Below are 15,789 nucleotides of genomic sequence, written 5' to 3'. Positions count from 1 at the left end.
CACTTTATAAAATCCTAGTAAGACTACACCTGGAATACTACGGCCAATTTTGGTCACCATGTTACAAAAAGATGTTGAGACCTTGGAAAAAGTTCAGAGAAGAGCAACTAAGATGATCAAAGGCCTGGAGACTAAAACATATGAAGAAATGGCTGCAGGATCTGGGTTGGGCTAGTCTAATGAAAAAAAGAATTAGGGTTGACATGCTAGCAATATTCCAGTATTTGACGGGGTACCACAAAGAAGAGGGTGTCAAATTATTCTCCAAAGCACCAGAGGGCAGTCTGTGGAGAGAGAAACATGTTCCCATCTCCTGCAGATACACATATTTTAATAATGTAAGAAAGAAAATGCACAATGTAAATTTCAGAGTTGAAAATTATCCCACCACAGGCAATTAACTCTCCATACCGAGAGTTATGCCTACAGAGTTCCATGGAATTATGGCACGATGCACATAAGAAACCTCCTTTCTTTCTTCCCTCCTTTTTTCTAGGTGGATAATTCCTCTTTGACAGGGGAATCCGAACCTCAAAACCGTACCCCAGAATGCACCCATGAGAGCCCCTTAGAAACAAGAAACATTGCCTTCTTCTCAACCATGTGCTTAGAAGGTAGGAAGCACTAATATTTTTTTTTTTTGAAGGGGAGGCCTTGATTGTCCTCTGGTAGCTTCTAGCTCTTCCCTCCTTCTTTTTCAGGAACTGCCACTGGCATTATCATTAACACCGGGGACCGCACCATCATTGGGCGCATCGCCAGCCTGGCTTCAGGAGTGGAGAATGAGAAGACACCCATTGCTATTGAGATCGAGCATTTTGTGGACATCATAGCTGGCTTGGCCATTTTCTTTGGTGCCACCTTCTTCGTTGTTGCCATGGTGATCGGCTACCCCTTCCTCAGGGCCATGGTCTTTTTCATGGCAATTGTGGTGGCTTATGTCCCTGAGGGTCTTCTAGCAACAGTCACGGTAAATATCGCACCACCAGCCGTTTGAGCTCTTCCTTGGATACTTTCCCCCTGTTCTTTCCTTAACATCTTCCCATGTTGCTTTGTATGGAGGAAGTACTGTGATCACTCCCTGGCATCTCCACCAGGAAGTCCCAATGGTGTTTTTCCAAAAAGCAGTTGGACTTTGTTTGGAGGCTTATCTGTGCCTTCGGGCGTCACCTGAATAGTGCAAGTGGGTGTGGAACTAATGAAAGGACTTGGTTGTAAACAGGGGTGTCATACCCCTCCCCCTCTGTTGAAGGAAGAGTGTTCGTGACCAGATGACCGCAAGAAATATATAATCCTTCCGTTCCATCAGAAGTGAGAAAGCTTCTTCGGTGAGAAGCAAAACATCTTCAAGGAAAAACAAAGTCCAGTTGCCTTTTGAAAAAGCATCTTTCGGACAACCACGATCTGGGTGACTGAGAATCAGAGGTGGTATTCCGCAGGTTCTGGCCAGTTCTGGAGAACCGGTAGCAGAAATTTTAAGTAGTTCAGAGAACCGGCAAATCCCACCTCTGACTGGAGATTTTACAATATCCTTCCCCTGCCACGCCCGCCAAGCCACACCCACAGAACCGGAAGTAAAAAAAGAATTGAATCCCACCAGTGATGAGAATCTCCATAAACACCTCCACCAGGGAACGACTCAAGTAACAAAATATCTTCCACAGTTCAAAGACTTACCACCCATCAGAACAGATAGGAATGAACTAAATGATCCTTCCTTCCCAACATGGTACCTTTCAGATATTCTGCACTACTTTTCCCATAGGTCTGTAGAGATTCTCAGCCTTTCAGGCCATGATTGTCCCAAAGGTGCTTTTTTCAATAGGCAATGGGACTTTCCTGTTTTTTTCTTTTGAAGACGTTTCGCTTCTCATCCAAGAAGCTTCTTCAGCTCTGACTGGATGTTGGGGAATGGAAGGATTTATATTCCTTGCAGACAGACCCTGAGGACACAGATAAACCTCCAAGTGCTTCAACAACCTTCTAGAAGGTTGCAAATGACCAGCTGTCTGCAAGGAATATAAATCCTTCTATTCCCCACCATCCAGTCAGAGCTAAAGAAGCTTCTTGGAGGAGAAGCGAAACGTCTTCAAAAGGAAAAAACAAGAAAGCCCAGTTGCTTCCTGAAAAAGCACCTTTGGGATTACTTTTCCCATACCTTCCAGCCAGCCAGAAACATAAGATTGGGAGTGTGGTCAGTCTTGAACAAATGGCTTAACGCACTCAACCTAAGTTGACTTTAGCTATCCCAAATTCCAAATATTGGACCTCATTCATTTCCTATCCCCTCTCCCCACCCCGCCTCCCTCTCATCCTCCTTGGATAGGTCTGTCTGTCTCTCACAGCCAAGCGACTGGCCAGGAAGAACTGCGTGGTCAAGAATCTGGAAGCTGTTGAAACGCTGGGCTCCACATCCGTCATCTGCTCGGATAAAACCGGGACGCTCACCCAGAATCGAATGACAGTCTCACATCTTTGGTTCGACAACCAAATCCACACTGCGGACACTACAGAAGACCAGTCAGGTATTTGCAAGCCTAGCAACCAGCAGAGGGGAAGTTGGTAACAATGGGCACTACGTTGCCCATCCTAAGCTTACAGTGCAGAAAACCTGCCACGTTGCTCCTTGTTCTGCTTCATAGGGCAAAGTTTTGATCAGTCCTCGGAAACCTGGAGAGCTCTATGTAAAGTGGTGAGCCTTTGCAACCGGGCTTCTTTCAAATCAGGACAGGACAGCGTACCTGTGCCACGGGTAAGAATTATTATGGATTATTATTTATTTATTTAGCATACGATGAGAACCGTGACAAAAGACTATAGAATTATTTTATGAGTTGACATTTTGATTGCCCCTCACTTGGTGTCTATGGAGATTCTCAGTCATCCAGGTCCTGGTTGTCAGTCATCCAGGTCCTGGTTGTCCCAAAGGTGCATGTACAGGTGGTCCACAGCGCACAACAGTTCATTGATGGAACGACCGTTCAATGTTACAACGGTATGGAAAAAAGTGACTTGCAACCATTTTTCACCCTTAGAGGACTATTGCAGCATCCCCATGGTCACATGATCAAGATTCAGATGCTTGGCCACTGACTTGTATTTATGGCGGTTGTAGTGTCCTGGGATAATGTGATCTCCTTTTGCGACTGTCTGATAAGCAAAGTCAATGGAGAAGGCTTTAACCCAAGTTTTCTGAAACTCGGCCACTTTAAGGCATGTGGACTTCAGCTCCCAGAATTCCCCAACCAGCATGTCTTAAAGTGGCCAAATTTGAAAAACACTGCCCAGGGTGGCATAATGGCTAGAGGTTTTGTCCCCAATAGGCATTTAGTTGCAACTCCTAGCATCCTCAACCAAACCAGTTAAGATCAAAAGATGAGGCTTATTGTGAAGCACACTTGAAAAGCAGCAAGGTTGGGTCAGCTATTCAACTCAGACCCAAGTGAAGGGACCCAAAGGTGTTTTTTTGGTTTTTCTTTGAAGACGTTTCACTTCTCATCCAAGAAGCTTCTTCGGGTTCTTCTTCTTGGATGAGAAGCGAAATGTCTTCAAAGAAAAAAACAGAAAGTCCAGTTGCCTCTTGAAAAAAGCACCTTTGGGACAACCAGGACCTGGATGACTGAGAATCTCCATAGACACCAAGTGAGGGGCAATCAAAATGTCAACTCATAAAATAATTCTATAGTCTTTTAGAGTTGCTGACAGAAGTAAGAAGTAAGAAAACTTACTTCTGCATGAGCTATCCAATCTCAATTTAACTATCTTGCCTTCTGAGGAAGTTGAAGCCCACTCATCTTAAAGCTGTCAAACTTGAGAAACACCGATCTAGTATAAATGCAAATTCAAGCCAGCACTTCAACGGTGCTAATCCCGTTTCAACATTTCTCTCCCTTTTCAATCCCAGCGTATTGTGATTGGAGATGCCTCAGAGACAGCCCTACTGAAATTCTCTGAAATCACCCTCGGCAATGTCATGGAGTACCGGGAGCGCTACAAAAAAGTCTGCGAGATTCCCTTCAACTCCACCAACAAATTCCAGGTTAGCAGCTGACTTTCTGTCCCCTTGGTTCCAAGAAGTTCACCAAAAGGAACTCGAATTAATCTGGCATTTAAATCTGTTCCCTCCTGCTTAGTTCATTGCCAAAAGCCAAGAAGCTAGAAAAGTGCACGTTGTTGTTGTTGTTGTTATTGTTGTGCGAAGTCATGTCCGACCCCTCACAACCCCATGGACAACGTTCCTCCAGGCCTTCCTGTCCTCTACCATCCCCCAGAGTCCATCCAAGCTCACACTGACTGCTTCAGTGACTCCATCCAGCCACCTCCTTCTCTGCTGTCCCATTCTTTTGCCCCCAACCGTTTCCACCAGTGAGCCCTTCCTTCTCATTAGGTGGCCAAAATATTTGCATTTCCTCTTCAGGATCTGGCCTTCTAAAGCAGCAGTCGCCAACCGGTGGGCCATGGCCCACTGGTGAGCCGTGAGAAAATTTTGGTGGACTGCAGCATGCCGAGGCAGGGAGGCAGGGCAATCCTGTAGTCTCTCGTGTCATGGCTGCTGCCTCCTGCCTCAGCGCAACGAGGAGGCCGAGCAGCAGCGGGAAGAGCGTGGATCTCCTGAGATTCAGGAAGCAGCTGCCCTCAGGTAAAGATGTTGTGAGGGGGAGGCTCGACCCCCTCTTCCTCCTCGCCAGAAGCGCTCACCTGCTCAGCGGGAAGGAGGAGGCGTGTCGGGGGCCAGAGAGGCAGTGAGCGCTTTGTGTGTGAGCGCTTCTGGCGAGGGGGAAGAGAAAATCCTGGAGGGGTTGAGCCTCCCCCTTGGAACATCTTCCCTTGAGGGCATCGCTGGCAACCACTCAACCTCCTCGATGTGCAGAAGCAAGAGGCAGGAGGTGACACCAGTTCAGAGGTTCCTTTCCCCTCACCCCCATCTCCTCGCAGGCCAGGCCTATTCCATGATCTCCCGCACCTATGAGTCCATCCGCCGCCGTATCACCCCTGTTGCCGCACCTTTCTGGCAGTCATCTGGTCTTCAGCACATGGTTCATCAGCCCAGAGTAGAGGTTGCCCGCTGTGCTGAACCGTGCGCACCCATGCCCGCCGCTCTTCCCAGGGAAAGCGACCCCTCTCAGCTTTGATTCTGGGTTTGTGACTGGTATGTCTTAACTGGGACCAGGATGACTTCGCCTCACCCGCGGGACCACCGAGTAGCAGCTGCCAGCTCCTTTCTCCACACGCCAAGTCTTACCACGGGAAAGAGAGCAGCTGGAGTATCAGTGTAGCTGCTCGGTTAGTTCGTAATCGCTTTACCCGGAGAAGGAGGTGCTGGAGGAGGCAGTAGTGGAGAAGCAAGCCAGGTGTTAAAGACCCGGGGTGGTGGGGAGGCTTCCAGCCCAGCCCTCCTTCCCTTCCCCAACTCCAGGCAGCCACACCTGGCAAAGGAGGGAGAGCTTTCCTCTGACTTGGGGGCGATATGAAATGACAGGAGACCAGATTTGAGGGGGGTCTGCTTTTCTTGTTTTATATATATATATATATGCTTATTTAATATATAATAATATATATATATATATATATATATATATATATATATATATATATATATATATATATATATATATATATATATATATATATATTATATATATATTAATATATATATATATTGTTATATATATATATATATATATATATATATATATATATATACATATACACACATACATACATATATACATATATATACATATATACATATACATATACATACATATATATACATATATATACATACATACATACATACATATATATAAATTTTTAAGTAGTACATTTATATTAATATAAAAAATAAAAATTTTATATTAAATATATTATCTTTTTTTTAAAAAAATCATATTAGTGGTACTCCGGATTTAAAATATGAGTTTGGTGGTCCCTGAGGTCCAAAGGGTTGGCGACCCCTGTTCTAAAGCACAGTCAGGGTTGATCTCCTCTAGGACTGACTAGTTGGTCCAACTTTCACAGCCATACATTGCAACTGGGAAAACCATACCCTTGACTATACACACTTTTGTTAGCAGGGTAATGTCTCTGAACGTTTAGTATGCTGTCTAGATTTGCCATAGCTTTCCTCCCCAGGAGCAAGCATCTTCTAATTTCTTGGCTGCAGTCCCATTGGGTATGAACACATCGCATTAATTCTATGGTCTTCCCCTACTTTCAGCTGTCTATCCATGAGCTTGAAGATCCCAGAGACCAGCGCCACCTGCTGGTGATGAAAGGTGCTCCTGAGAGGATCCTGGAACGCTGCTCCACCATCATGATTAAGGGCCAGGAGTTGGCCCTTGACGAGCAATGGAGAGAAGCTTTCCAAACAGCTTATATGGACCTTGGTGGACTGGGCGAGCGTGTGCTGGGTAAGAAAGAATAATATCAATGACTGAAGTTTTCATTAAGTAATTTAAAAAAAAAAAATCTCTGCAACTCCCTGCTGGTAAGCCATCTCTATTTTTTTTTTTTTTTTTGAGAAGAACCTCAACAAAATGCCCTCTTTCTGGATCTTCTCCTTCATTGACATGTTGAGCCTTTCCAGGTAGCAATTATGCTCTTGTGAGCAGCATGGAGCCACTACTGAACTCCCCTACAATTTCTCAGAGGGATTTTACATGAGCAGCATTCAGGAAATTTAGATAATGTCTCCCAGCTTCTTGAGCTTCATCCTGTGTATGGCAACTACTGAAGAATAGAATAGGATAGGATAGGATAGGATAGGATAGGATAGGATAGGATAGAATAGGATAGGATAGAATTCTTTATTGGCCAAGTGTGATTGGACATGCAAGGAATTTGTCTATGGTGCAAATGCTCTCAGTGTACATAAAAGAAAAGAGACATTCATCAAGAATCATAAGGTACAACACTTAATGATAGTCATAAGCAATCAAATCATACTAGGAAACAGTCAATAAAAATCATAAGGATACAAGCAACAAGTTACAGTCATACAGTCACAAGAGGGAGGGGATGGGTGATAAGGAGTGATGAGAAGATTAATAGTAATAGTAGTGCAGACTTTGTAAATAGTTGGATAGTGTTGAGGGAATTATTTGTTTAGCAGAGTGATGGCGTTTGGGAAAAAACTGTCCTTGTGTCTAGTTGTTGTGATGTGCAATGCTCTATAGCGTTGTTTTGAGGGTAGGAGTTGAAACACTTTATGTCTGGGATGTGAGAGGTCTCTAAATATTTTCACAGCCCTCTTTTTGACTCATGCAGTATACAGATTCTCCATGGAAGGCAGGTTGATAGTAATTGTTTTTTCTGCAGTCCTAATTACTCTCTGAAGTCTGTGTCTGTCTTGTTGGCTTGAAGAACCAAACCAGACAGTTATAGAGGTGCAGATGACAGAGTCAATAATTCCTCCGTAGAACTGTATCAGCAGCTCCTTGGGCAGTTGGAGCTTTCTGAGCTGGCATAGAAAGAACATTCTTTGTTGTGCTTTTTTGATGACCTTTTTGATGTTAGGTATCCACCAACACCCTCAACATTGTCAACTACTTGGATTCTGAGAAACCTGAAATATCAAGTGAAGCATCAAAAGACCAGTTTGAGCATTATGGGCTAAGTGAAGATGGAGCTGTATTGAATTTGAATAAAGCAGTTTGATTTATGGGCTATGTTAATGCATCTCTCTCGTCCACAGGTTTCTGTCACCTCTATCTTCACCAGAATGAGTTCCCCCGTGGCTACCACTTTGACAGTGAGGAAACAAACTTCCCCACTAGTGGGCTATGCTTTGCAGGCCTTATCTCTATGATTGATCCACCTAGAGCCACTGTGCCCGATGCCGTCATGAAATGCCGTACTGCAGGCATCCGGGTAAGTCCATCAGATGTTCTGATGATTTAAATGGTTGGGAAAGTATTCATAATAATGCTATGAAAGCCAGACGGGGACACGTTGAAATCTTACAAGATCCTAGGATGGTTCCTTCCTAATCTGAAACTTCTAGGTATGTTGGACTTCAGGTATATAGACTTATATACCACTTTACAGCCCTCTCTAAGTGGTTTACAGAATTGAGACAGAAGAGAAATAAGTGAAGCACAATTCAGCTACCAATAGAGCCAGAACCTGGGATTTCATTACACAGTACAGAAATCACATCCTGTTTAATTTTTAAAAAATCATTTATTAACTGCAAGCACGTGTGGCTTTAAAATTGATGAGGGCCATGTTGACAAGGAAAGAGGAAAATCTAACCTATACAGGTGTATTTGAAAGCATCACAAGCCAATGACATAAAAACCATCTTTTAACGCAAATGGATATTAAAAAACAAGAAAAGTGCTTGCACAATCTATTTCAAAAATGAAGGCATTGGAAGGGAGGGCGTTGGAAAATTGTACCACTATGTACCTTGGAAGGATGGAAGGCTGAGTCAACCTTGAGCCTGGTGAGATTCAAACAGCCAAATTGCAGGCAACTGGAAGTCAGCAGAAGTAGCTTGCAGTACTGCACTCTAACCCCTGTACCACCATGGCTCAAGATCCTTGGGTGTGTGACAAAAATGTATAGAGACAACTGCTGCAATCCCCACCCCTTCTCCCATTTTCCCCCCAGGTGATCATGGTAACCGGAGACCATCCAATCACTGCCAAAGCCATCGCTGCCAGTGTTGGCATCATCTCAGAGGGCAGCGAAACTGTTGAAGATATAGCCACCCGTCTCCGCATCCCCGTGGAGCAGGTGAACAAGCGGTGAGCATCTTAATACCCAGACATGTTAAAGAGCTACTTTGAGTGACAGCGACATCAGACAAGGAAGATATCCTGTGCAAGGGAAGAAGTCATGTGGTGTTGCTAGGGTGCTATTGGGGAGGTTTTTTAATCTTGAGGAAGGTTTCTCTCTTATTTCAAGGGATGCCCGGGCATGTGTAATCAATGGAGGTCAATTGAAAGATATGGAAAGTGAAGAGTTGGTTGAAATCCTCAAGATGCATCCAGAGATGGTCTTTGCACGTACCTCTCCGCAGCAGAAGCTCATCATTGTAGAAAGCTGTCAGAAACTGGTAAGATCGGGTGGGCTTCAAAAAATGTAGCAACCGGTTTTCTCCCAGGTTGATGGGTGGGTGTGGCCATGGTGGGCGTGGCCTAGTTGGCCTCCTGCACCATGGAGGGGGGGCGTTTTTGCCTTCCCCGGGCTCTGGAGGCTTTCCTTGAACCTCCGGGAGGGCAAAAATGGCCTCCCCCGGACTCCAGCAACCCTCTGGAGGCCCACTTCTGGCCTTTCAGAACTTCCGGGAGGCCCATTTTTCGCCCTCCCCAGGCTCCAGAGGCTTTCCTCAAGACTCCGGGAGGGCAAAAACAGCCTCCCCCAGGCTCTGGAGGCCCTCTGGAGGCGGGAAACAGGCCCATTTCCAGCCTTCTCAAACTTTCAGGAGGCCCATTTTTCACCCTTCCTTAGCCCTGTACTTACCTGGCATCCAAAATGGGCCACATGGGGACTCCTGGGAGGGGCGGGGCAGGGCGGGCGGGGCCAGCCAGGGATGGGATTTGCGAGTTCGCCAAACTGGGCAGACTCTTAGCTAGAGAAACTCCCAACTGTGCGAATCTGCAGCAGCCTACCCCTGGGTAAGATCCAAACTTCTTATAAAAAGTAGATATATTTGACACCTACTTTTTAAAACTTTCCCAGCTATTGAAACCAGAACGTTTACAGAACCAGTGACAGCATTTATACAAAATACCAAACGCTGATAATTCTCCCTTTAGGTTTTTTTTTTTCTTATGATTTTAATATGTATAAATGCTGGCCAATGACCATAATAAAGGTAATTTGATTTGTGTAATTCCCATAAATCATGATTGATTTATAATTTGCTATGAACTTCCCAGATGGGTTTTGATGAACCTGGTAAACAAGTTAAGCCTGGACACAGTCCATAATTAAATAATTGGCTGCATCCTTCCCTTCCTCCAAAGATAATACAATGAGGGGTTGCCATTTTTTTTTAATCTTCATAGTTGCTTTGTGAAATACATTAGGCTGAACGGACAAGCGCATTACTCTGGGATATATAGAAATGCCTGAAGCAGCCATCCTGGACCAATTGTGATATGAAGAAGCTTCTAATTACTGTATTTTTCCGTCTATAAGATGACCCCATGTATTGGGGGGCCCTCTCCCCCACTTTTCTTACCCAAAATTCAGAAATCACTATTTTAAACATTTAAACATGTATTTTGCAGAGTAAGACATTCGCTTACCGGTACTGGTATTTATTTTTTAGTTTTCTGACATTTTTATGGGCTCAGAATGCTCTGACATTACCGCTCCCTGCAGGGGTGGGATGCTATCGGTTCTGCCTGGCTCTGTAGAACTGGTAGCTCTGAAGAACAGCAGACACCGAACCAGTTCTGTTTGCTGCTGTTTGGTCCACCCGCTCGCCTGGGCTCTTACCTGACCTTTATTTCCTGCTTTTTTCAACCTCAGCTGCTTTGTGCAGCACAGCTGAGGTTGAAAAAGCAGGAAAAAAGTGGCTTTTACAAACGCTGTGCACCTGCACGCAGAACTTTTCAGCTGTCCGGGCAGCACAGCTGATGGTTTTTTTATGCATGTGCGTGCAAAACATAGTCACCGAACCAGTAGTAACACCAGTTGAATCCCCCCCTGGCTTCCTGTCACATGTGGGCACTGGTTACACACTGTCTGCCAACATCAGTTACATAAGGCTCATGATTGGAGGAAACCCGTTAGCTTGTCTCTGCAATTGGAAGTTTTGCTCCTGAGGTTAGTTTGCAGAGATAAGGTATCGGCAGCTTTTCCAACCGCGGTTCTCCTCCCGGCCACCCTGTGTGTAAGACGCCCCTTTATTTTTAGGTAAATACTAGCTCGATACCGGTGCTTCACTACGGAACTATGTGGTCAAGCTTAGTTTTTTTGGGAGAAAAATAAGGGGAAAAAATTCTGCTTCTGTCTACTAGCATCCATTTGTATTCATCTGGCTAGCATCCTGTCAGTGTGTGAGAAAGTTGAGGGCTGTTTGGAAACTGAAACAGTATGTGCTGTGTGAGCAAGAAGGAAACAGCAAGGAGCCTGGGTGTGGCTTAGCTCAATTGTTCTGTACTAAAGCTGCTTGCTGCTATGAAACTGAAGCTGAAACTCCTCTGCTTGTGTTTTGCATTTGGAACAGATTTCTTTTCAGGTGGGGAGGAGAACTCCTTAGCATCAGAGCATGTTAATAATAGTAATATAAGAAATACTAATGCTCTGATGGCCATCTTGAAAAATCCTTTCTTAGTGAGCACCTAGAAGCCAAGAGGAACATACATGCCAAATTTCAAGTTTGTAGGCTTTACAGTTCTGGAAATTTTGTGATGATGCATGAGTGGTATTTCGCTTTTATATAAAGAGAGTTTTAAAGAAAAAGTATCATCTTATACACGGGAAAATATGGTAGGTATCCCCTTTCCAGAATGAAGACCAAGAAGAAACATGGCGTAGCAAAGCCTTCTGAGCACATGGAATACTAAAGAGAAGTGTTGCCCATTACAAATCTTTGTTCTGAATCCCGTTTGTAGAACCCAAGTCTCATAGCTTCTCGCTCTTATCCACAGGGTGCAATTGTGGCTGTTACAGGAGATGGGGTGAATGACTCCCCGGCGCTGAAGAAAGCCGATATCGGAGTTGCGATGGGCATTGCTGGATCCGATGCAGCCAAGAATGCTGCTGACATGATCTTGTTGGATGACAATTTTGCCTCCATTGTCACTGGCGTTGAGCAAGGTCAGTTTCTGGGAGGATCCCTTGGTAGAGAGATTCTGAGATAGGTTGTCCTCATGCACCTAGAATAATAGCAATAGCACTTAAGAGTTCGATACCGCTTCACAGTGCTTTTACAGTCCTCTCTAAGCGGTTTTACAGAGACAGCCTATTGCCCCCAACAATCTGGGTCCTCATTTTACTGTCTTGGGAAGGATGGAAGGCTGAGTCAACCCTGAGGGGGTGAGAATCGAACTTCCAAATTGCAGGCAGCTGGCAGTCAGCAATAGCCACCTGCAGTACTGCATTCTAACCACTGCGCCACCGTGGCTCTTACAACACATAGAAGGAAACCATTCCTGTTCTGCATTTTTCTTTGTTTCCCCTCCAGGGCGCCTGATCTTTGACAATCTCAAGAAATCCATTGCTTATACCTTGACCAAGAACATCCCCGAGCTGACCCCCTACTTGATCTACATCACCGTCAGTGTCCCTCTTCCTCTTGGCTGCATCACCATCCTCTTCATCGAGTTGTGTACAGACATTGTGAGTCCTAAGGGAGCAAAGTTTGCAGGAAGCAGAATAAAAGACATCCGCCCCTCTAAACCAGATTTCATTTTGTGGGTCCCATTTTGTGCATGTATAAGCCATTTCTTTTGAAACAAACCTCACCCTGGCTGAGCCCAAAGTGTTAACCCAGCCTGTGTAAGGCAATGTAATGGTTGCAGTCACACAACACGCTAAACCCACTAAGCCAGTGACTGTATTTATGAGTTATTAAGGTGGGTTTGTTTGTTTTTTAATAGTTTTAATTTTGAGGTGAGGCCAATTTAGCCCAATTGGTTAGATCAAGGTAAACCCAAATGATATGAATTAATTTATTTATCAGGTGAGGTATGTTGTTTGAATCCAACCTTACAGGTCTAAAGGCTACTCTTGCTCTAAAAGGTTTTCATCCACCACACCAAGTTCCCAAAATTTCAAAGTCCATCATAGCAAGCCTGGGGTGTAATTAAAGCTGTATCAAATGCTTATTTTAGATATTCTGTCCTCCCCCACAGTTCCCCTCGGTTTCGCTGGCCTATGAAAAGGCTGAGAGTGATATCATGCATCTGAAACCCCGAAATCCTCGACGGGACCGCCTTGTCAATGAAGCACTAGCTGTCTATTCCTATTTCCAGATTGGTAAGTATGCATGCAAGAAGGTGTCACCTAGTGGTTAGAGCGAGGAAGAGAGGATGCATTTGCTAAACAGCAACGTGCGTTCAATTCAATTTTAAAATAAGCATCCAGAGTTGAATGTTTTAAAAGATAGCTTACTAGAATAGGTTTTGATTAGCCTCATCCCAAAGAGGTCTCTCCAGATGTATCAGGGGGACTGCATCTCCTACACCAGTAAGGAATTCTAGGTACTGGAGTTCCAAAATTGCAGGACAGTGCTGGGTTAGGAAAGGCTGGTCTAACTGTAAAGGACATCAAGATTAGGGCTAGATCTAGAAGTTTCAATATGTAGTATCTGTGAGGAGCACCAGGTTTCTGCCCTGATGAAGAATCTTTTAAAATGCTGCAAAGTGGCATTTGTAGGATCACTTCAATGGATGTATTAAAATAAAAATAGATGGAAAACAGACAAGCCAGGAAATTATTATCTCTCTATATAAAAGCGAAATACCACTCACGCATCATCACAAAATCTCCAGAACTACAAAGCCTACAAACTTGAAATTTGGAACATAAGTTCCTCTTGGCTTCTAGGTGCTCAGGATTTTTTGAAATGACCATCAGAGCACTAGTATTTCGTATACTATTATTAACACGCTCTGATGCTAAGGAGTTCTACTTCCCCCTCCACATCTGAAAATAAATCTCTTCCAAATGCAAAACACAAGCAGAGGAGTTTCAGTTTCAGTTTTAGTTTCACAGCGGCAAGCAGCTTTAGTACAGAACAGTTGAGCTAAACCACGGCCAGGCTCCTTGCTGTCTCCTTCTCGCTCACACAGCAAATCCTGTTTCAGTTTCCAAACAGCACTCCACTCTCACACACTGACAGGACGCTAGCCAGATAAATACCAATGGATGCTGGTAGGCAGAGGCAGAATTTTTTCCCCCTTATTTTCCTCCCCAAAAACGAAGCCCTACCACATAGTTTCATAGCAAACCACGGGTATCGAGCTAGTTATAAATATTCTATCCTGCCTAGATGCCAGAAGACAAGATGGTGATAAGGAGCATCCTTGTGATCTGGATGAGATAGCAAGGTGCAGCTTCCTCACTTTACCTCATTTAGTGAATGTGCCTGCAACATACTATCAAAATGGGCTCACCCAGGAGTGGGATTCTACCGGTTCTGTCCGGCTCTACAGAACCGGTAGCTCTGAAGAGCAGCAGACACCAAACCGGTTCTGTGTTTGCTGCTGTTTTGGCCCACCTGGCCTCTTACCTGTCCTTTATTTCCTACTTTTTCAACAGCAGCTGCTTTGCGCGGCACAGCTGCAGTTGAAAAAGCAGGAAAAAAGGGCTTTTCCAACCGCTGCGCACCCATACGCAGCACTGATCAGCTGTCTGGGCAGCTCAGCAGGTCGTAAATTGCACTCGCGCAACTCAGAGCAACAGAACCGGTAGTTATACTGGTCGGATCCCATCCCTGGGCTCACCCAAACATTGAAACCCCCTGGCTTAAAAGTCTTGATGCCAAGATGCAGCGGGAGCAGAAATCCAACACAACCGGTGCCGTTTTGCCTTGCAGGAGTCATCCAGTCCTGTGCTGGCTTTGTTGATTACTTCACCGCCATGGCACAAGAGGGCTGGTTCCCACTGAAGTGCATAGGGCTCCGAGCCGCCTGGGAGAACGATCATATCCAGGATGTTCAAGACAGCTATGGCCAAGAGTGGGTGAGTAGAGAAGAGAAAGACCAAGCAGACTCCCAACCTAATGTTCCAACTGTTGCAACTCAAGACTGTTTAATCACAGGCCATGTTTACCCAACCTGGCAACTGGGAGTCTTCTTGATCAGGGCTCTCCAACCTTGGCAACTTTAAGACTTGTGGACTTCAACTCCCAGGATTCCTCAGCCAGCAAAGAATTCTGGGAGTTGAAGTCCACAAGTCTTAAAGTTGCCAAGGTTGGAGACCCCTGCTCTTGATGATTCCTTGATTAGATTGTTTACTTTTAGCTTGTTTGCATGAATTGGGAGAACACGCCCACTATCACTGACAGGGCAAGCCACTAGTATATAGAGAACAAACCCCCGCTCCCTTCTAACATTGATGATGTCACCTAGCTAGGTAATGAAATATCTTCAAGAAAACAATCAAAGTCAGAGAACACCAAGGATGCCACCATTCAACCCTGAGCTGAAAATATTCTCTTCTATGAGTAAACCAATAAACCAGGGACTGGTTTGGACAAAACTCAGCAACACTTTTTTGTGCAGCTGTTGATAAAAATAGGACCACTAACATGATGATGGAGGAGGAGGAGGAGGAAAATACTGTGTTGTTTTAGAACTTCAACAATATTTAAGCAGTTCTCGGGGCTTATTTCATGGCTGGTGGTCATCTATTGAATTTTCCTTCATACTACCACTGTTTCTTTCTCTTTCCAGACATTTGGACAACGTCTTTACCAACAGTACACCTGCTATACCGTCTTCTTCATCAGCATTGAGATGTGCCAGATTGCAGATGTGCTTATCCGCAAGACACGACGACTTTCTGTCTTCCAGCAAGGATTCTTCAGGTAGATCACACCCCAGCAGCTCCCAGTGAGATCTTCCTAGTCTGGCACAGCTAGGAACATAGTTTTTCAAATTCATGTCTTTTATATTGTGATATTATACATAAAAAAAGGACAGTAGCCAATGGTTGCTTTGAGATGTTGACAGCATTGTGATCAGTGAACAAAATATTAATATGAAGGAACCTTCAGGATTGTCCAACAATACAGTGGGGACTTTGAGCTATCAAAAAAATCGAATTAGGCTGTAACCGTGAACCCACTTGGCTCATTGAAGAACTGGTCCTCTTGTTGCA

General features: G+C 44.6%; 1 protein-coding gene across 2 annotated transcripts in view; it reads left to right on the top strand.

The window, feature by feature from the left end:
• ATP4A (ATPase H+/K+ transporting subunit alpha) overlaps positions 1-15,789 on the top strand; it is a 33,194-nt gene that overhangs the window by 12,590 nt on the left and 4,815 nt on the right. For both annotated transcript variants that reach the window (XM_087970955.1, XM_087970956.1), the window contains 14 exons: positions 497-614; positions 702-970; positions 2,327-2,525; positions 2,643-2,752; positions 3,905-4,039; positions 6,221-6,413; positions 7,697-7,872; positions 8,617-8,753; positions 8,914-9,064; positions 11,613-11,781; positions 12,149-12,303; positions 12,819-12,942; positions 14,504-14,649; positions 15,363-15,496. In XM_087970955.1, the coding sequence (XP_087827081.1) occupies positions 497-614; positions 702-970; positions 2,327-2,525; positions 2,643-2,752; positions 3,905-4,039; positions 6,221-6,413; positions 7,697-7,872; positions 8,617-8,753; positions 8,914-9,064; positions 11,613-11,781; positions 12,149-12,303; positions 12,819-12,942; positions 14,504-14,649; positions 15,363-15,496 (2,216 nt within the window). The remainder of the gene's footprint in view (positions 1-496; positions 615-701; positions 971-2,326; positions 2,526-2,642; positions 2,753-3,904; positions 4,040-6,220; positions 6,414-7,696; positions 7,873-8,616; positions 8,754-8,913; positions 9,065-11,612; positions 11,782-12,148; positions 12,304-12,818; positions 12,943-14,503; positions 14,650-15,362; positions 15,497-15,789) is intronic.

The sequence above is a fragment of the Notechis scutatus genome, chromosome 8, assembly GCF_049901735.1.
Source record: "Notechis scutatus isolate UNSWTSFEM ecotype Mainland chromosome 8, rNotScu1.2, whole genome shotgun sequence".
Lineage (NCBI taxonomy): Eukaryota > Metazoa > Chordata > Lepidosauria > Squamata > Elapidae > Notechis > Notechis scutatus.
This window is presented reverse-complemented; position numbering and strand designations above follow the sequence as displayed.